The sequence below is a fragment of the Schistocerca serialis genome, chromosome 5, assembly GCF_023864345.2.
Source record: "Schistocerca serialis cubense isolate TAMUIC-IGC-003099 chromosome 5, iqSchSeri2.2, whole genome shotgun sequence".
Classification (NCBI taxonomy): Eukaryota; Metazoa; Arthropoda; class Insecta; order Orthoptera; family Acrididae; genus Schistocerca; species Schistocerca serialis.
The window spans coordinates 436,161,688-436,184,174 of NC_064642.1; the positions used below are offsets into that span (position 1 = coordinate 436,161,688).

The 22,487-nt window shown below is 42.0% G+C and overlaps 1 protein-coding gene across 1 annotated transcript in view; it reads left to right on the plus strand.

The window, feature by feature from the left end:
• Window positions 1-22,287, plus strand: part of LOC126481983 (nephrin-like) — an 881,063-nt gene extending 858,776 nt beyond the window's left edge. The window contains exon 15 of the mRNA XM_050105948.1: window positions 19,285-22,287. Within this exon, the coding sequence (XP_049961905.1) occupies window positions 19,285-19,560 (276 nt within the window). The 3' untranslated portion in view covers window positions 19,561-22,287. The remainder of the gene's footprint in view (window positions 1-19,284) is intronic.
• The last annotated feature ends 200 nt before the right edge of the window (window positions 22,288-22,487 follow it).

Genomic DNA, 22,487 nt, shown 5'->3' on the forward strand with positions numbered 1-22,487 from the left:
ATAGACAGCATGCCATTCCACACATAAATTATTACTTGTTGTCACAATAAAGTTGTTCACGGCACTCCAGAATCTCATTAGTGATCGCGAATGGGAGCATACATTCTGTATGTTCAAAAATGTTTAGATGTATGTGAATTCTTAAGGGACTGCTGAGGTCATCGGTCCCTAGACTTACACACTACTTAAACTAACTTATAGTAAGAACTACACACACACACTTGCCCGAGAGAGGACTCAAACCTCCGGCGGGAGGTGCATTGTGTATGACCTTAATACCAGTAACAATGATTGTTCGAGATGTTAAAGTGCAATTTTAGTGCCGGCCGGGGTGGCCGAGCGGTTCTAGGCGCAACAGTCTGGAACCGCGCGACCGCTACGGTCGCAGGTTCGAATCCTGCCTCGGGCATGGATGTGTGTGATGTCCTTAGGTTAGTTAGGTTTAATTAGTTCTAAGTTCTAGGGGACTGATGACCTTAGAAGTTATGTCCCATAGTGCTCAGAGCCATTTTAACCATGTTTTGCAATTTTAGTGTCTCTCTTTACATTGTCTTGCATTTTCATCACTTACCGCTAAATGACAGCCGAAGGCAAAAGATAGAACTTCATACTACCACCTGAAATTTTTATAACAACGTTGTATAAACTTAGGATATTAGCTTTTTGTTTATTTTATGTATTGCTTCTTTCATTTAGTTAACTTTATACTTTTAGTGTTTTATTTATTTGCTTTTGTGGGAGAAGAAAATTTCTCGTCATGAAGACGCTGTAGTGTTTTGGCAGAATTTTAAGAAGAACAGGATAGACTATCCAATAATTTGAAAAAACAACCACGTCCAGTGGATTAAAACTCACGAGCGCTCGGCCGAGCACTCCTAGGCCATTTTCACGTGGTGACTGTCATATGACTGCTGCTGCCGTCCTCCAATAGCTGCGCTTTCTTCAGTGACGTCACTGGTGCTCGCTCCAGCGCCATATATGGTAATGTTTTCATTGCGTGCTTGCCGCACCCGCTTCAACTTTCCGATAGCCTGGTTCCTAGCTGTGATTAGCTGCAGGCCACCGTCTTTACTGAGAGTGTTGTCAGAAATTTTTATTTTTTATTTTGTATAGCACTGTCCCAAAAACTAGTAGTCCGCGTAATAACAGATGTGGCGGCCAGTGCAATACGGTGTCCGTTTCTTGAATCATATTCAGCCACCGTTAACGAACATACCTGACGAAAGATACAGTTTTGGAACAGAAGTGACGAGGAGTAGTACAAAGGAGATGAGGTACTTAATTAATATCAGTACTCATGGCGATTTAGTAGAAGGTTCTCATATAAATCAATTTTACACTACGACCATAAAGAGGAACACGTCAGACGCATACTAGTGCAGGTGAAAAAGGGTTTCGCAACAAAAACTGTCAACACTGGTGGATGTTGTTACCTTAGTTGAGAAACATGATTCAAAATGCACACGTCTGGTACAAGGAACTGTGCAGACGTTATTCGTAGGCTATAAGAAATCAGGAAAGATGGAAACGTATTCGCAACTGCAAATATGGTATATTATCAGACACCAGCTGCGCAATGTATTGTTGGCTACGAAAATCTATGCCTAACCGGTAATCGAACCCGAATTTTCCATTTTCTGGCTGTTACTTTAACCGCGTCGGCCATCGCAACACGCCTCCAGTAGCGATACAAGTATCCATATGTCACCGTCTGCGTACGTCCTGCGCTCGCCCAATTGCTGTGATTCCCGCACGGGGTGAGACTCGTCATTATCGTCGCGGTCTGATCTTGGAGTGAAATACTATATTGCAGCGGCTGGTCAATCCTGGACGTGTGCTTGGCTGGCTAAAATTGTTAAGAAGACATTCGCGTTAAGCGGGAGACCAGGGTTACAGTGACAATACGACACAAATTTTCAATATATCCTGTACATTGTGCGGCTGGAGTCTGACCATATTCCCTTTTGCGAATACATTTATAGTATTTCATACGGGTTTCGCTCGCAACAGTGCCTAGTCCTATACACATGCTCGCACGTCTGAAGTAAATTGCAGAGAACTTTGTAAACAACACAGGCGTTGTTGTATAGAAAATCCTGACAACATGAAATAAAAAGTGTTAGCAATGTGATGCTATAACCTCATACATGCGAGGTGATACAGATTGACGTTGTGAAAATTTGGGACGTTAGAGGAGAAGAAATGTTCAAAAAATCAAATATGTGAAATATTATGGGACGTAACTACTAAGGTCATCAGTCCCTAAGCTCACACACTATTTAACCTAAATTATCCTAAGGACAAACGCACGCACCCATGCCCGAGGGATGACTCGAACCTCCGCCGAGACCAGCCGCAGGGGAGATGAACTCTGGAACGTTTTAATATCAGGAACCTGCATCCGGAAACGTGAAACAAAGTTTCCATAGCTACCATTGAGCTGCTGACAATCTGCGCTCTGTACGAGACGTTGCCATATTAATTTATCTGTAAACATTTGGCTGGAATTCTTGGAGGTGGCCTTACTCAACCACACATCTCATCGTATCGTTTGAACCATGCATGGTATTTGAACTTTCTGGACAATGTGTTGCCTGAACATTTGGAGGATGTTCCCTTGCAGTTATGCACTCATTTGCGCTTTCAGGAAGAGGGTGCCGCAACGCACTTTTTCTCCTAAGGTTACGTAAAGTCCTTTGCGTACTCAACACTAGCAGGTGCAGTACCTGAACTTATCGAATGCATCTTTACAGCATTTAATACTATCACAGGGGACAACGGAATCTTAGAGAGAATCAGACAAAACATGATTCTTTGTTGCACATTACGTAACGAAGTTGATGGTCATCACATTCAACATTTGTGTGCATTAAAGTCACTGATTCCGTTTACAGTATTTGATTGTGCGTCACCGTCAATAAATGTTTTCCAAACTACAATATTCTTATTAGCGTAACGACTGAACAGAATCCTCATAGTTCCGTACAGACTTTCTTTCACTTCTCCATCTATAGCCTGCTAATAGCAAAATATTCTAAATTTAATCCTCTACCAACTACAAAATTTTTAAAACGACCCTCTGTAACACACTATATGAATAAGAACTAGGAGGGAAGGTAAGACGAGATGCCTGTGGACAAAAGTTACCAGAAAAAGGATCAAGTTAATAATGGTGAAATCATTATAGGTCAATGAATGGAAGTCCTAAGGAGTTCGATGACAGTTACGGGTGTAATGGACGACACAAGAGACAGTAAAATGTGTTAGTCGACTACAATCGTTAGTATATGCATCACGCATAACCAGAGAGCTTTGATATATTAAAAGAGAAGAGGCTGCAGCTGATTGATAAAAGTAAATGGGAAATGTGGTGACTGAGTGAGTGGTATGGAGTAAAACAACTAGGATAATCTAGCAACCCAGTTCTGCCGTAAGCTTTTGAAATAATTTTGTGTGTTTTTAACTGTAAGTAAGTTGTTCTCAAGTTACGATGAGGACATGTTAAAAACTCATATATTCCATGTATATCCTATTTAAACCTTCTAAGAGGTTCATTGCGCTGGTAAATACTGAGAAAGAAATGTGTGTAATCTGACTAAATTTTAGCACTTACAGTCATTACGAGTTAATTACCCACAAAATCCCCACGCTACGCGTATTTAACTTATAATGTTTTCTCACTTCCTTATAAAGAGGTTAACAGTTAATAATGTTATTTTCATTGTTTTGCTGGAAGGCTTCCACCATGCACTATAAAGTACGCTGTGTATATGTTTATGCAGAACATGGAGGAAAAATCAACCACGGGTATTGCAACATAACCCGGTGATGCTTCTGCAATCATTAAAATACATCGAAAGCGTATGGCTGGCTGATGTCTAACTCTTCAAGCAACAGGTGGCAGTAATAGACAGTTGAAGCCACTCTTCGAGTTAAAAACGGATGACTACTAGTATCACTTTCTCGTCAAAGGTATCCGGAGACGTGTTAGTGAATATTAACTTGATATGTGTCCATCTTTTGCCTTTAATGGCAGCAGAAACTCAGCTGGGGCCATTTTAATGATGAGTCTGAATCCGTGTGGAATACGTTCTTCCTCAAGCACCCAGACCTACATCTACACCTACATACATACTCCGCAATCCACCATACGGTGCGTGGCGGAGGGTACCTCGTACCACAACTAGCATTTTCTCTCTCTGTTCCACTCCCAAACAGAACGAGCGAAATATGACTGCCTATATGCCTCTGGACGGGCCCTAATTTCTCTTATCATATCTTTGTGGTCTTCCCGCGAAATATAAGTTGGCGGCAGTAAAATTGTCCTGCAGTCAGCCTCAAATGCTGGTTCTCTAAATTTCCTCATTAGCGATTCACGAAAAGAAGGCCTCCTTTCCACCAGAGACTCCCACCCGAGTTTCTGAAGCATTTCCGTAACACTCGCTTGATGATCAAACCTTCCAGTAACAAATCTAGCAGACCGCCTCTGAATTGCTTCTATGTCCTCCCCCAATCCGACCTGATATGGATCCCAAACGCTCGAGCAGTACTCAAGAATAGGTCGTATTAGTGTTTTATAAGCGGTCTCCTTTACAGATGAACCACATCCTCCCAAAATTCTACCAATTAACTGAAGACGACTATCCGCCTTCCCCACAACTGCCATTACATGTTTGTCCCACTTCATATCGCTCTGCAATGTTACGCGCAAATATTTAATCGTGACTGTGTCAAGCGCTACACTACTAATGGAGTATTCAAACATTACGTGATTCTTTTTCCTAATCATCTGCAGTAATTTACATTTATATATATTTAGAGTTAGCTGCCATTTTTTACATCAATCACAAGTCATCTTGTATCCTCCTACAGTCACTCAACGACGACACCTTCCCGTGCACCACTGCATCATCAGCAAACAGCCGCACATTACTATCCACCCTATCCTAAAAATCATTTGTGTAGATAGAAAACAAAAACGGACCTACCACAGTTCCCTAGGACACTCCAGATGATACCATCACCTCCTACGAACACTCACCATCGAGGACAACGTACTGGGTCCTATTACTTAAGAAGTCTTCGAGCCACTCACATACTTGGGAACCAATCCCATATGCTCGTACCTTAGTTAGGAGTCTGCAATGGGGCACCGAGTCAAACGCTTTCCGGAAGTCAAGGATTATGGCATCCGTCTGACACCCTTCACCCATGGTTCGCAAGATATCATGTGAAAAAAGGGCAGAGAAAGTTTGACGATGGGGTCTGGAGCAAAGTCCTCCTCCTCATTCATCCCAGAGGCACTGGAATGGGTTCCATTCGCTGCTCTTGGCAGGCAAGTCTATTTCAGGAATATTATTGTCTAAAAACTATCACCCCACAGCTGGTGCTTCATGACACTGTCCAATGTCACGCTAATACAATCACTGTCTGCAAACTGTTCCTCTACCGTAAGCAGTACACAATGCCGTTAAAAGGTGTCCATCTACTTCCGCATTAATTGATTTTTTAAGCGCTAGAAAGACACCACTCCTTAACCGTGAAAAGCACCCCCAAATCGTAACACAACTTTCTCCGTACTTCACTCGGCACTACACATCGTGGCAAGTAGCGTTCTCCAATCATTCGCCAAACCCAAACACTTCCATCACGTTGCCGCAGAGTATTGCGTGATTCATAACTCCAAGCCACTTCCTTCCAGTCACTCAGTGTCCCATGGCGTCACTCTTTGTACCAAATCAAGGTCGTTATCACTAGATACAGAAATATGTGGCTTATGCGGAGCTGCTCTGCCATTGTACCGCATTTTTCTTAAGTCGCTGCGCACAGTAGTTGTTCTGATTGGGCTACTGGTAGCACTTTGGAACACACGAGTGATTTGTGCGATTTTTCACAACCACCGACGACAGTACTCGACGGTCCCTGTCCGTCCGTAGTCTTGGTTTGACTGTGGATGTGCCTCTACGATTTCACTTAAAAATTACACCAGCAATAGTCGACTGTCGCAGCATCAGAAGTTTTCAAATACCCGTGATAGATATGTTTCTCAGATGACATCCAGTGACGAGTCCATGATACTGAGATCTCATGACCGACTCATTCTGCTGTAACTGATCCTCCAGAGACGACGCAATACTCCCCTCCCCCTTTCATTAAGGCAAATCCGCCTCCCCTGACATGTAGTAGGTTATTCTCTTTTGTTCAGGGATGTGTGGAGGTATTTTGATGATATACTGCACCCATTAACACTTGCGACTGGACCGTAAACAGTGGTGTATGCTTGTTTTCTAGATATTTGTTCTAAGGTTATATTCACTGACGACTATGCTATGTCTTATTGTGTCTACATCCACTTACGCAACCGAAAGTGAACACGCCCTCGAAACTAACCGTTAATTATTAATAATAGACTTACCTAAATTAACAGTGTGGTTTAAACGATATTCTGTAACTTATCGATGCCGTGGTGCCATACAAAGTCCAGTAATAAGTAATAAGTTATTAAGGACTGATTCGCTACATAAGTTTAGCAGGGATGGACAGCGGAATGGAATGTTAAGATATTCCACTTTAAAGTGAATTGGAGAAAGTGGACGTGGATTAGGGAAAGGGTCTCTAACGGACGTGTAATTGCTGTTACGCATTAGGGATATTGTTTCATAAATGATTTGTAACAGAACTCCAGCTCCTTTACAAAAAATGATAATGCTGATTATCACTCCTCTGTCATGGATCTGATTACTGATTGAATACACATCCCTGGCAACGCATTGGACCCAGTATAAGGGCATCAAAACAGGGAAACAAAACGACGACTGTCTCTTTAAACTGAGACCCCAGACGCTGTAGGCATAACACCGACTGTTATTAGGAAGTCTGCTAATCTTTTTTCAACGGGCGCTCCTCAGCGAGAAATGCATGAGAACGCTTCTGCTAGCACCGGTGTTAGTTTTATTATTTACGATATCTCCGGAACATATAAGCTATTCAGTCTTCCCTTGACGCTTCATCAGAAAATTATGAAATGAACCCTTCGTATGCTCTTCATAAAAATTAAAATCTAGACATGCAACAACTTATTACACTGGTGCGGAGATTTTTGGTGCTTTTATTGGAAAGCTTCTGCCCTGCATAATTTCCTTCTTAAGATGTGTACATGACATACAGTAGTTCATAAATTAAGAACAACTTGTGTTTGAAAAGCTTTTAAGCGAGTAAGGAGAAGAGACGGTATTAATTCTACGGAGAAAATGGTAGAGAATGTTGGTCACCCCCTGTAAATAAAAAAAAATAAAAAAAAAGAACACTCTAGTGGCATAAGTGCGCAACAGTAGTTACACAACTAGTTCCACTACACCGATGCAAGTCGTGGTAGTGACGTGATGTGTCAATGGCATGCGGTTTCTAAATGCTATAGGATCAGCTGCTCTTAGTGAGTATACGGCCAAACAACCGGATTCGGAACGGACATTCACAGTAAAACAGCGTGCAATTGGTAGAAAGCCACAGATGAAATAGGTAAATGATTTTGCACCTTTTCAGTGTGCCAAGCAACAGTAGCTGGCTGAGGACGTGTAATGTGATACGAAGAGCCACTATTTACATTCGTTTAAAATGATTCAAGGATCGTAGCACACTGACACCCTAATGAAGTCACCGGAGGTCGAGGGTACAGTGAGGTGGTTCTTTTGTTTTTTTTATTGTTTTTCATGCCAAGTCTTGTGTTCACTCATTCGGTTAACCATAAAGATGAACCAGGAACTTTATTTCAGCATTTTCCATGAGCGGTGGTTCCCCTATCTTCTACGTCTCAGTGATACTGTGGACACTCCTGTCTTCCAACAACGCAACAGTCCTTTTAGAGGGATGCACGAAAAGGAAACAGTTGTATGAGGAACACTCAGGCATCCTACGACACCTCGATTGGCCAGCTGTATATCATCCAATACTGATACCAAAAAATGGTTCAAATGGCTCTGAGCACTATGGGACTCAACTGCTGAGGTCATTAGTCCCCTAGAACTTAGAACTAGTTAAACCTAACTAACCTAAGGACATCACAAACATCCATGCCCGAGGCAGGATTCGAACCTGCGACCGTAGCGGTCTTGCGGTTCCAGACTGCAACGCCTTTAACCGCACGGCCACTGCGGCCGGCGATACTGATTCCACAGAAAATTTAGTTCGAATAAATTCGGTAAGTGTAGGGGTCGGGCGTTAGTAGAATACGAAAATATGTGTTGGACTGGGACGGAACTAGGATTTCCTGCTAATTGTGAGCGTCACCTTAACGACTTCGGCTACCTGTACACGCCTTTAAGACCGTCCAAATTCCAAATGTCACACTATATGCATAAGTGTAAATTAGTAAAACTGGATATTTGTGGTAAGATCTTATGGAACCAAACTGCTGAGGTCATCGGTCCCTAAGCTTACACACTACTTAATCTAATTTAAACTAGCTTGCCCTAAGTACAACACACATTCCCATGCCCAAGGGAGGACTCGAACCTCCGACGGAAGGAGTTGCGCGGACTGTGACAAGACGCCCAAGACCGAGCGGCTACCCCGCGCGGCCTGTATCATAATCCCATACATAGATGACTTGATGCTCACACCATCACCCTGGCTTCCCGCTCCAGAGACAAGTAGACCATGAGAAACCGTAAGAGATGATGTTATAGTCTTTGCCCTGCCTTGGCATGGATTGTTTACTTGCATGTCTGAAGGAACTGATATAACACGGTCGACAGCAGCACGAATATAGTTCGAAAAAAAAATCGTTGAGTGTGACTATCTTGGCGTTCTCTGCATTAGGTGTAGACGTACTACCTGTTAATGGCTGTCAGTGCTGGGCTTGTGAGGTACACATTTCCCGCTTATCTCAAGCAGTCACCTTAACGAGCGGTCGCCTTAATCACCTCTGTTATCCATGCACGGCTCTTGGACGGAGCCACGCTCTCATATGTCACACTGTCTACATCCCTGTACCATAGTCCCCTAATTTCATGACTTTCATACTTGCAAGTAAGTATTGCACGACAAGACTGGCAAAAGACGATAACATCATTAGCCACGGTTCCTCATACTCTCACTGTCACTGGTGCTATCCAGAGTAATGCTGCGAGCAGTAAGTCAGGAATGAATGGTACAGTGATTTAGGTAATGTGACTTACGAAAATGTGGGCCAATCCAGGGGGCGTGCACGGATAGTCTAAGTGATTAAGGTGACTCCTCGCGATAAGCGTGAAACAAAGTTTTGAGTCTCGGTATGACACAAGTTTTCATATGTCACTTATAAGGAGCATACTGTGCCTAATATTTCCGATGCCCAGATTCTCGAACTCAGCAAATTTATTTCGAACTAAATTCGCACGGCTGTCGCTCCCCCGTCATGTCTGTTTTTTGACATATGGAAGTAAAACTCAATAGAAAACGTGTGGAAATATTAGGAAGAGGGGCTGCAATGTAGCTCTTTCCATTCCCGTAATTTGCGGGTTCTGCAGTACCGAATTATCATCGAGTGGCTTAAGCAAGATTTTAGTATATACAGAGAAATTGAAGCCCTCAGTTCCCAGACGAATGTGGCCATTTGTCAAGGCTAGAGGATGCCCTACACGGTATTAGCGTGATCGCAGGTGGTGCTACTCTCGTACTCGATGTGTTCATGACGTGACATGAGGAAATCAAGAAGGCTACTGTTAAAGTTATAGTTCTTGATGTGTTTTAGTAATAATATTTCAAAGGGTAACATGATCTTAGACATCTCGCACTGCCCGTGAGCATTTCGCTTTTAGATGCCAGCACAGCGCTTCGTTCGAGCATGGCCTGTTCTGTGTCCTGGGCACCAGACGGGGTAATGTACTGCTTTCGACCTGGGTGATCGATCGTTATGGATGTTTACGCTCGTTCAACAGCGGTCATTTGTCGTGATAACGGTCTGAACTCCGGCGGCCTCAGCTGACGGCCTCTGTTTTCCTGTTGTTAGTGCGGGAGCTGCGAATCAGCTTACCTCGTCCTTCACGCCAAATCTAGAAACATTTGTTCTTATAGGGTACCCAGCACGAGACCCGATTTCGCACTGCAGAATGAAACGAAACCAGTCAAATACAGTCAGACAGCAGTGAAGGAAATAATTTTATAGATATAGTGGATCGAAGCAGTTTATGAAACACATATAATTACTAACAAGAAACTTAGTTGGAACTGTACGTAGTAACAGTAGTCCTTCCTGGGATTTCGATTAGCTGAAAATAATTAGGACCTGTAATTTTTCCGAGGTGGTGGTGTTGAGCGATACGTTTTTAAAGTATAGTGTATACAATAATACATAACAGGTGATGCGACATAGACCAATTAGGTTACCTAGTTACGATGGTCAACGGAATAAAGAAACGCTGAAGACGAAAAACGAAACAGGTGGCACTCGAGTAAAAGCTATAACTCATTCGATATCCATTAACCTCTTGGAAATTTTAAAATTATTAATAAATGAGTCTTGATCGCATGTAGGCTGTATATATTCCGTCTGGTGACCGGTTTCGGTTTTCTGTAAGACCATCATAGGACCATATGTTTTACTGTGTAAACAAGAGCTCTACGCATCGCCAGTGGTCGAGGAATCTACACAATCACAGAAGTAAGATAACATAAAGTAAAATGCTGGTATACCCTTGGTGACAGCAGGTGCTTGTGGCAATAGCAGACCCCTCTGGAGACGTGTGGTATAGTGCTGAGTGGAGCTCAGTCGTTGTGGTTTTAACATGGGAGCTCCGCCCACCGCCTCCTGCGTAGTGCCACGTACAGCCAATCACAGAGAACCGTCCTGTAATCTGCGAGAGCTGTTTGTAAAAGAATGTTAAAGTCATAGAAAACCCGATGGAGGAGGCTCTGGGTGGAGCTCCACTCGGAACTGTACCACACGTCTCCACAGCGGTCTGCTAGCGCCACTAAGGGGATACCATCCATTTATTTTATATAATCTTACTTCTGTGATTGCGTAGATTCCTCGATCGTTTACGATATGCACAACTCTTCTTTACAGAGTAAAACAAATGGCCCAGTGATGGTCTTGTAAAAGAGCGAAACCGGCCACCAAACGAGAGATACACAACTTACATACGATAAAGACCGTTTTACTTAAATAACTAGAATATAAAACTTCCTGGCAGATTAAAACTGTGTGCCCGACCGAGACTCGAACTCGGGACCTTTGCCTTTCGCGGGCAAGTGCTCTACCAACTGAGCTACCGAAGCACGACTCACGCCCGGTACTCACAGCTTCACTTCTGCCAGTACCTCGTCTCCTACCTTCCAAACTTTACAGAAGCTCTCCTGCGAACCTTGCAGAGCTAGCACTCCTGAAAGAAAGGATATTGCGGAGACATGGCTTAGCCACAGCCTGGGGGATGTTTCCAGAATGAGATTTTCACTCTGCAGCGGAGTGTGCGCTGATATGAAACTTCCTGGCAGATTAAAACTGTGTGCCCGACCGAGACTCGAACTCGGGACCTTCTGTAAAGTTTGGAAGGTAGGAGACGAGGTACTGGCAGAAGTAAAGCTGTGAGGACGGGGCGTGAGTCGTGCGTGGGTGGCTCAGCTGGTAGAGAACTTGCCCGCGAAAGGCAAAGGTCCCGAGTTAGAGTCTCGGTCCGGCACACAGTTTTAATCTGCCGGTAAGTTTCAATTTTCTTTTATCTTGTCAAACGTTGTTTATCTTCGTCCTTTCAGCAAGGTTTTCAACTTAGGAAATTAAAAAGAAAAGTTCACAGCGGCCAGGTCAGGCAAGTACAGAGGAGCAGCACAGTGACTTCGTTTTTTGTGCGAGAGTCACACAGGAACAGGTATGAATGTACGGGTGCCTCATCGTGATGCACGAGCTATGCATTGACTCGCCACATTTCTGGCCGCTTCCGTCTCACATTTTCTCACAGGTGTTGCAACACGTCCCGATAGTACCATCGACAACAGTTTGTCCCTGTAGCACGAATTCATGACGAACTAATCCTTGAATGTCAACTTAACCTACCAGCACGGCTATGAAATTAGACCTAACTTGATGAGTTTTCTTTCGTCATGGAAAACCTTTCCCGACCGATTGTGAAGATTGGACCTTGGGCTCAGAATCATATCCGTAGACCCATGTCTGATCACCGGTTATAATTCTCTTAAGGGGAGACATAGGGCAATTTTCATCCCTATTCTGCCAATGCTGTTTTATCCTTGGAATAGGTACACTTTTCAAAAGAACTATAAGTGATAAAACAATGAAATTTTTACTGCATATATATATATATATATATATATATATATATATATATATATATATGCCTCAATTTATAAATAAATGAACGTAATATTTCTTATGGTTTTGAAGAAAAAAAATTATTCTTTCACAAGTAAAATTTAACTTCTTTTGGACATTAATTATTATAAAACAGTTTCTGACTGTTTAGTGTTTCTCAATTTACTTATATTAACTTATTACCATCTGCAGTAAAAATTGATCAAATTTCATGTTTCTAACCCCATTAGTTTATCAAATAATGGTACCTGATAAATCAATTTTAGGTTTAATATTGCACTTGTAGTACAGTTATTGATGAGAATTACTTACCACTAATATTTTCCTGCACCATATTGAGCATCATCTAAATCACACTGATCTTCTTTTCTGTTCTTGGTCCCTCTTCCTTTCTGTCTGGCTTCTTTTGTGCATTTTAATTTAGAAATATCTACTTTTCAGATTCTCTCTTTATCTATTTGCACCAAGGATTTTGCAGTATTTCCACTAGATTTTATGCCCAATAGTTCCAAAACTTCCAATTTTCTAATTACACCATCACTGAAGCATAAAATAGCATCATAAACACCAAATTTGAGGATTGTAAGCTGAACAAATACAGTTTTCAGTAACCAGTTCCAAATGACAGAATTCACACATTAATTAAAATTTTTGGTTTCCCCATTAAGACATTTCTTTAACAAGGTATCTCTACAAAGGTCTCTAAATACGGGTTTAACTTCATTTATTACTGATGCAGGTAAAGAATGATTGTGGCCATATCTGGCACTTCTCCTGTACTTGCACCAAGTGTCGGGATTATTCGGGCAAAGATCGTGCACTGGATTTTCATTTGTGAAAAGCTTATGCAAAAAGATAGCCCATACAGACTTTTTATGTTTTCTAAATTCCCTACATTTCTTCTTATGGCCAAGCCATAATAATTCTGTAATCTATCTATATCAACATTTATCAGGCGACCTTTACCACCTCTCTTCTTACTATCTTCCAATACTATTTTTCACTATTCATTCAATAATCTTCTCAGGCTGGACCCCATTTGCTTCTGAACATGCCCAATGCAGTCCAATTTAGAAATTGTGACATTATGACCATAGGGTTGTTATGCACATAACCGGTCATAAGCCTTGCTGTCATTGTCCCCTAAATACTGTGTGTATCTGAAACCTCTGTTTGCCACTGAACGATTAAAAATTCTGAGAACTCCTGCTACTTCCATCCCACCACTTGGACCAGTATAATTCATCTGACAGTTATGTTCATGCTCTTTCTCAGTTCCACTGCCACAAGTTTTAGAGTACTTGCGTAGAATCACTACATCAATTACTTTGCCGGTATCAAATGATGTAGCTGTCACGACACCATTTAGTGAAGAGTGTCCACGTTTCTGCCAGCTGCCATCAAAACATGCAAAAATATCACCACTTTCACTGTCATCACTTTCCTTGAGTGCTTCTTCAGCTGCTTCCTTCATTGAGACATTACAAACTTCAGCAACAGCAGTACGAATAACATTATTGTAAGACATAAATTTTGCAGGAGTATTTGGAATATCAAGCAATCCACATAAGTTTTTAACTGCCTACATCCATTTTCCAATAGATCTAAGACCATAAACTAGCCTTATGTTGTTCTCATATAAATTATTATTTGCCATTTTTGATGTCATTGTTGTAGCAAGTGCACCACATTTTGTACAACTAAATGTCAGGTTTGACACAATCCCTTTACGAAGACGCTGATTCTCACCCAAAGGTACGTCACCACCACATATTCTGCACACAGTATTTTTGGAAATGAAATCACAGAGCATGCTAAGGTTCACCATAATATTTCCAAACGAATGTCCATCTCCACAAGCTGACTGGGAGGAAATGCCTTGAAGACACTGCAGTTTCCTTCTTGATGTGCTGATTTTCTTTATGTCTAACATTCCTGGGTCCTTTTATCCCACTAATCTCATTTACCGTACTTTTACGTATTTATTTCCTCTGAATTTTAATTTAGGCCAGAATTTATTTATTAACTGCACTTTTACGAAAACACTGGAACCAAAGAAAATACAAAACAACACGTACTTCACTCACAACAAACTTCACAAAGTACAGCCATTAACGCTCAAAAACAATAACAAACACGATCGGAAAAACGAGTATCGATAGTAGATAGAGGGTAGGAAACACTGAAGTGATAAAACAATAGAAGCATTAAATAATACACAAGGAGTAAAACAAAAAACTTTTCAAGCGGGAATGACCAGGCATTTCAAATATGCTAAAATTTAAAAGTCGTATATTTGAAGGGCACTTGCCTTCCGTCTTCCCTTAAGGAACCTCTCTTTCTCATTTGTGCTATCCAAAAGCTTTTCACAGACTGCGGGGTAGAGAGTGGTCTTCCTGGTCTTCACTCATTATTTGCCGGACGAACTTGGCGGCAACACGATGCATTACAATATGCTGAGTCAAGATTTTATGATGTGCTCCTACTGAAATGTAGGCCTTCTGCAGTCTCTCGTACAGTCAGTCTTCGATTGGCAAGCACAGTTTCGCTGACGTTCTTGACTCGAGCATCGTCCGTAGACGTCAAAGGGCGTCTTCAAGAAGGGACATCTTTAACTTACATCCAGCCATTTTTAAACCTTGCGAACCATTCGTAACATCGAGTATGGCTTAAGCACGCACCTCCGCAGGCTTCGTGCATCATTAGGTGTCTCTCTCTACAGGTTTTCTTGAGTTGCACGCTCAATTTAATGCAGACGCGTTGCTCATCTAACTCTGCCACCTCGAAAATCGCAGCTGTGTGGCACAACATTCTACTCAATTCAGCACTGAGCAATAAATAACAGACAAACAACAATGAGACTTGTGGCAATTACACATTAAACACAAGCGTATGCAGGGATGCCAACCACATTTCGCTCCAACACGCCACTGGCTCGGAATTGCGAATGTCCCGGAGTTTTTCGAGCAGACTTCTTAAAGTCATAAATCTTAATAGGTTCCGAAATACAGAGGGGTCCTAAAAAATGCATCCGGTCTTTAAATGTCCATAGCTGTTTAAACAAACTGATGGAGTTGTCTCATATTTGGTAGTGTAATAGTTTCTAGTTCCGGCAATCGCCACACAAGCGTTACATTGCGTTGTTTTGTTTTGTCAGGTGACAGTCTCCAGATAGTCAGTGTTTTGTTCTCAGTTGCACCTAGTTATTCGAGTAAACATGGGTGGCGCAAGGCTTACATTCGATGAAAGGAAGTCAGTTTTGAAGTGGTATTTTATGTACGAAAACATTAACGAGGTTCAATGGCAATGGCTAAATGAGTATCAAACAGAGCCACCGACACGTTTAACGATTCGTCGCATTCGAGACAAATTTGAAGCCGAAGGCTTTGTTATAGATGTACATAAACAACGATCTGGACGACCTGTAACCGTAACAAGTCCAGCTAACTCCCGTCATGTGTTACAACAATTCACTCGCTCACCACAGAAGTCTGTGAGACAGTGTGCCCGTGAAATTGGAGTGAATCGCTCAAGTGTTCGGCGAATTCTGAAGACAGTAAAGTGGAAGTGCTACATCCCACGACTGCTACACTCAATGAACGAGGACGACCCAGACTTCTGTACTGCTAGTGGTCTACTAACATGGTGCGCAACGATGAAGAGTTTCCAGAGATGCACAGTTCCAACTCAGTGGTACAGTAAATCGCCACAATTGCATCTACTGGGCCGCCGAAAATCCGAACGTCCACATAGAGGAAGCCGTGAATTTGCCAGGAGTAAATGTGTGGTGTGGGTTGTCTTACCGGGGCTTGATTGGGCCATTCTTCTTTGACGGCACAGTTACCGGTGAGGTGTACCTTCAGAAGCTTCAGACATCAATTTTACCTGCCATCCGAGACGTGTATGGAGACGGAAGAATTTACATTCAACAACATGGTGCCCCAGCCCGCTACCAAAATCTTGTTAGGGCGTATCTCGACGAAAGTCTACCAGGACGATGGATAGGCCGTAGAGGTGCTGTGGAGTATCCACCACGTTCCCCAGACCTAACTCCTCTGGACTTTTACCTGTGGGGAACACTAAAGGACGTCGTTTATCGACAAAAGCCACCCACATTGGATGGACTCCGAGAATCCATCGTACATTCGTGTGCAAACATCCAACTGAACACGTTGCAGTCAGTAGTTCGTGCTGCAGTTCGGGAGGAACGTTTGTGTGTGGATGTTAATGGTGACGATTTCGAACACCTACAGTGATATCTTGAAGGAGGGTAGGATGCCAAATGGGCCGACTTTGAGCACGAGGGGCACCACAGGACATTTTAATTTCCATTGTCTATACTTTTACTAATAAATTCATATAACTTTGTCAGCATGACCAGGAAGGATTCAGAATACACTACCATAGCAGTGGAAGTTCGAAAACTTAACGAAACAACTTTCTTTACACGTCAAATTTCATCATTTTTTTCACTTACTAATGGCAGCATCTGTATAGGTACACTTTTCTTCATACGTAAGAGAGATTCTTCGATGAATTTTGCATACCATACTTAAAGGTGTATGAAACTCTAGAATTTTCCACATCTATTAAAAACTGTGGTAAAAATTGAGGTAATTAACTATAAAATTTGTGTTTTTTCTAAACATGAAGTTGAAGATATAAGAGCTCATTCGTTTTTTCATAAATTAAATAGATTCTAGAGTTTCATACACCTGTAAGTATGGCATGTATGCTATGCAAAATTCATCGACAAATCTCTCTAACTTATGAAAAAGGTGTACCTATAGCGACAAATGCAGCCATAAGTAAGTGAAAAAACGATGAAATTTCACATGTAAACTTCCACTGAAATGAGTGTGAATCCTGAATCCTTCCTGGCGATGCTGATAAAGTTTTATGACTTTATTTGTAAAAGTATAGACACCGGAAATTAAAATGTCCTGTGATGCCTCTACTGCTCCACGTCGGCCCGTTTGACGTCCTACCCCCCCCCCCCCCCTTAAGTTGGATTTTTAAGCTACATTTTCACCAAAAATGAGACAACTGCGTCAAATAATTTGAAAGTTACGGATAAATTCTTTTGGACCCCTCTGTATACAGGGTGTTACAAAAAGGTACAGCCAAACTTTCAGGAAACATTCCTCACACACAAAGAAAGTAAATATGTTATGTGGACATGTGTCCGGAAACGCTTACTTTCTATGTTAGAGCTCATTTTGTTACTTATCTTCAAATCACATTAATCATGGAATGGAAACACACAGCAACAAAACGTACCAGCGTGACTTCAAACACTTTGTTACAGTAAATGTTCAAAATGTCCTCCGTTAGCGATGATACATGCATCCACCCTCCGTCGCATGGAATCCCTGATGCGCTGATGCAGCCCTAGAGAATGGCGTATTGTGTCACAGCCGTCCACAATACCAGCACGAAGAGTCTCTACAATCGGTACCGGGGTTGCGTAGAAAAGAGCTTTCAAATGCCCCCATAAATGAAAGTCAAGAGGGTTGAGGTCAGGAGAGCGTGGAGGCCATGGAATTGGTCTGCCTCTACCAATCCATTGGTCACCGAATCTGTTGTTGAGAGGCGTACGAACACTTCGACTGAAATTTGCAGGAGCTCCATCGTGCATGAACCATATGTTGTGTCGTACTTGTAAAGGCACATGTTCTAGCAGCACAGGTAGAGTATCCCGTATGAAATCATGATAACGTGCTCCATTGAGCGTAGGTGGAAGAACATGGGGCCCAATCAAAACATCACCAACAATGCCTGCCCAAACGTTCACAGAAAATCTGTGTTGATGACGTGATTGCACGAATGCGTGCGGATTCTCGTAGATTGTGAAAATGTGCAATTTGATCACTTAGGAATGAAGCCTCATCCATAAAGAGAACATTTGCACTCATCCGTAAAGAGAACATTTGCACTGAAATGAGAATTGACACATTGTTGGATGAACCATTCGCAGAAGTGTACCCGTGGAGGCTCAAATAGCTCTGAGCACTATGGGATTCAACTGCTGTGGTCATTAGTCCCCTAGAACTTAGAACTAGTTAAACCTAACTAACCTAAGGACATCACAGACATCCATGCCCGAGGCAGTATTCGAACCTGCGACCGTAGCGGTCTCGCGGTTCCAGGCTGCAGCGCCTAGAACCCCACTGCCACTTCGGTCGGCCGTGGAGGCCAATCAGCTGCTGATAGTGCCTGCACACGCTGTACATGGTACGGAAGCAACTGGTTCTCCCGTAGCACTCTCCATACAGTGACGTGGTCAACGTTACCTTGTACAGCACCAACTTCTCTGACGCTGACATTAGGGTTATCGTTAACTGCACGAAGAATTGCCTCGTCCATTGCAGGTGTCCTCGTCGTTCTAGGTCTTCCCCAGTCGCGAGTCATAGGCTGGAATGTTCCGTGCTCCTTAAGACGCCGATCAATTACTTCTAACGTCTTCCTGTCGGGACACCTTCGTTCTGGATACCTGTCTCGATACAAACGTACCGCGCCACGGCTATTGCCCCGTGCTAATCCATACATCAAATGGGCATCTGCCAACTCCGCATTTGTAAACATTGCACTGACTGCAAAACCACGATCGTGTTGAACAGTAACCTGTTGATGCTACGTACTAACGTGCTTGATGTGAGTACTGTACAGCAATGAGTCGCATGTCAACACAAGCACCGAAGTCAACATTACCTTCCTTCAACTGGGCCAACTGGCGGTGAATCGAGAAGTACAGTACATACGGACGAAACTAAAATGAGCTCAAACATGGAAATTATGCTTTTCCGGACACATGTCCACATAATATCTTTTCTTTATTTGTGAGTGAGGAATGTTTCCTGAAAGTTTGGCCGTACCTTTTTGTAACACCCTGTATAAAAACGTCCTTCTATGTTTCTATCCCGGACACGCAGTACCTGCCTGTTTTGTATAACCGCAACGTATCCGGCGTGTCTGCGCAGGTGCGGCCCGCGAGCGCCGACGTGACGTACGCGGAGCTCAGCCTGCCCCGCAGCGTCAGCGGCGGCGGCCCGGACGCCGCAGCAGGTGGTTCCGGCTCGGCGCCCCGCAGCCAGCGCCGCTACCCGCCCACCGTGTACGCTCAGATCGACCACTCGCAGCGCGCCGCAGCCACATCCATGCCGACGTCGACGCCGCCGCCGCCTCCGCCGCCGCCGCGCGAGATCGTCACGGTGCGCACGCCGCTCGTCGTGTCACCGCAGGAGAGCTGCGTCTAGGCTCAATTGGCCGACGCTCCGTTCGCTGGCTGCGCGCTAGCGTGCTGCTTCGTTGCCAAAGGGACAGCTCCCAAGCGACCGTTTCCTCAGGAGACTTCCGTCTCTATCTAGTCAGGTCGCACCTGTAGCCTTCGCGTGCTCCTTGTACACACTTTTCCTTTTGCTACGTGCGCTACCACGTGGCACTAACATCTTAAATATTTGTCTTCCTAAAGGAAACAGGCTGGAGCTAATGTTTATGTGAAAGTAAATTTCTACCCAAAACTAAGTCTTGCTGAGGTACTTCCTCGTCCTCAGTCATTCTCCAAAATAATGTCGAATAATGAAACCAGTCAGTTTCGAGTCTAACAATACACGGGATTATTTAGTTCTATCTGAATGATTAGTGTACTTATCTGATAAGATACGATATGAACTGAGTATGAAAATGCTCTGAAAGCAGTCAACAAGAGCCTGCACAATTGCTTAAACTGTCCATTTGATGGGGCACTAAGAATGCATGAAATAAGAAAGGTTAGTAGCCCAGTGTCTGTCAAGGGAGATGTCCAGTAATTCCTTCTAGCAAACGTATTTGTGTCACCTGTAAAGACGACTTCGTGTTCTGTACACCGTCTGTACTGTAATACGTGCACCAAACAGTTCTGATTAAGACCTCTGTGGTGTATCATACAGAGATTTTTGCTCTTATGTTTCTTCCGGTAACGAATTCCTAATGTGAGTAAAGAATGACAACCGTAAAATACTTAGATGCGTGTAAAGCAGGGTACCGTTGTGTTCATTTCCCTTTCATCAAACCTAAGTTAGGTTTATGTCCCAATTTCATCCGTGTTTTGTTAATAAAATATCTACTAGGAGACTGTTTTCAGGGTTTTATTGTAAGATTGAAAGAGATGATCCAAGTATGATTCGTATGCACAGTGTGTGTATTTAGAAATGATGCTGTGTCTTCAGCTTGCATTTAAAATACGGTAACATCTTGACGATTAAATTAAAAAGCTCCGACCAGGTTCAGTCGCTGCTCCACTAGCGACATAAAACAACTCCCATCTGCGCTGTACGAAATTTTACAGTAATGGTTATGACACGCTAGTCAGATACATTGATGACCTTATTTTTTATTTATACTAGTATAGCTTATATTACCAATCATGATCGCTTTATTGTTATTTCTAAGTTATTACCGTTTTCTCAAATAATCAAGCTTTTGGAACGTTTACAAGTAGGTATCTTTCACAATTTTATTCATTCTGGCGTTCCGCAAAACGTCAGTCATACTTTGGACTACATGTACAATGTTTGTTTCTACACGTAATTTGTGTATGATTCTACATGTACTACGATTACAATTATATTCTGGAATAATACACAGTCTACTTTTGAGCGACGTCAAGTTTTAAGAAAACTTACTATTGATTTACACCTGTGTCACTCCTTTCTTGGAAGAACACCAATAAATAAGGTAACCGACTCACTTCTTTTGCTAGGTATTCACGTTAATATAGAAAATGACTGATTTCGTAAAAAGAAATTTATAATTTTACGCAGAGTGGGATTTATTTCCAATTTTTGAAGCGTTTCTGTTACTTGTGGGCACTCAGAAACAGGTTCACTATCTCCAATAACGTTTCCTGTATACCTTTTTCTGATTGTAAAGCTCCATATGTCTAAATAATGTTGTCACTCCGGAAACGAGCTAGCGATATAGAAAGACATAAAACTGATAAGAAATGTAAGTTTTTTCAAACATAGGATCCAGGTGATATTACAATATTCTAATGGCTGTGCAGGATTTATTTTGAGTTTCCCTTAGAACAGCTGTCTCCTAGCTCAAATTGCTTTGAAATTCTCTTTATAGTTCAATGGCTCCACTAGGAGCAATTCTTTGTTGGTACAGCACTGGCTACAATTTCTTTGTGGACGTATGTGTGGAATAGGATAACGTTACAGGAGGCACAGGGTTTGATAGGGTATTTGTAAGATTGAAAGAAATTATCTACCTATGATTCGTATGCACTGTGTGTGCCATAAGTGATAATGAAATTAATAAGAAACTAAAGGAATAGACACCACGAAACTAAACGTATAGGAAGTAGATAAAAAACTCGGTTCTAGAATGTATATAACATAACACATAAAACTATTTTTGTATGAATGTTTTCTATAGCTAAGAGTATTCTATGAAATATTAACAAAACGGAACAATGTTTCTTAAATATTTCACATCTGTACAGGTTTATATTTCACATTCAAAGTCTGAAAGGAAAGACGAAAACAATTTCGAATCATGTAGAAATATCAGAGATTATGAAATTCTCAGAGTGCATATCAGCACTTTGTCTTTTGGGACATTCACGTAGAGGTAATTGGGATACGAATGTAACATTATTATGCACTGTAATCACTGTGTGTCATTTGTTTCTCTATATTTCTTTTTCTTTACATGACTGTGATATTGGCAGTAATTTTCATATCGGTTTGTGCCGTTATGGCTGCTCTCCATTTGAAGATGTATAGAGCAAAATATATTTTAATATTACTTTTAACAGAACTTGTTGAAATATTGTATGTTTCTGAATGACATAGTATTAATAAAACTGAATATAAAATGATCAGGTTCCTTTCAAATATATTAAGAAGAACCAGCAGAGAACTTATGCATTGATCTGAAATATTTCTCAACTATATTATTATTAAATAAGCAGATTACAAATGGACATTGAATGTGTACATGCTGTTATTCGAATAAAGTGTAAGGAACTGGATTATTTCAAATTCATCAATGTAGCTTACTCGATAGAAAATTTGAACGGTGGTTTTCTGTAAGTGATATTGGTAACAGTTCTGCTGTCAGCATACAGGTATTGGTTGCAGTTTAACATCTGTCTTTCTGAATGCATGTTGGCGTTCACATTACGTCAAGTTCATGA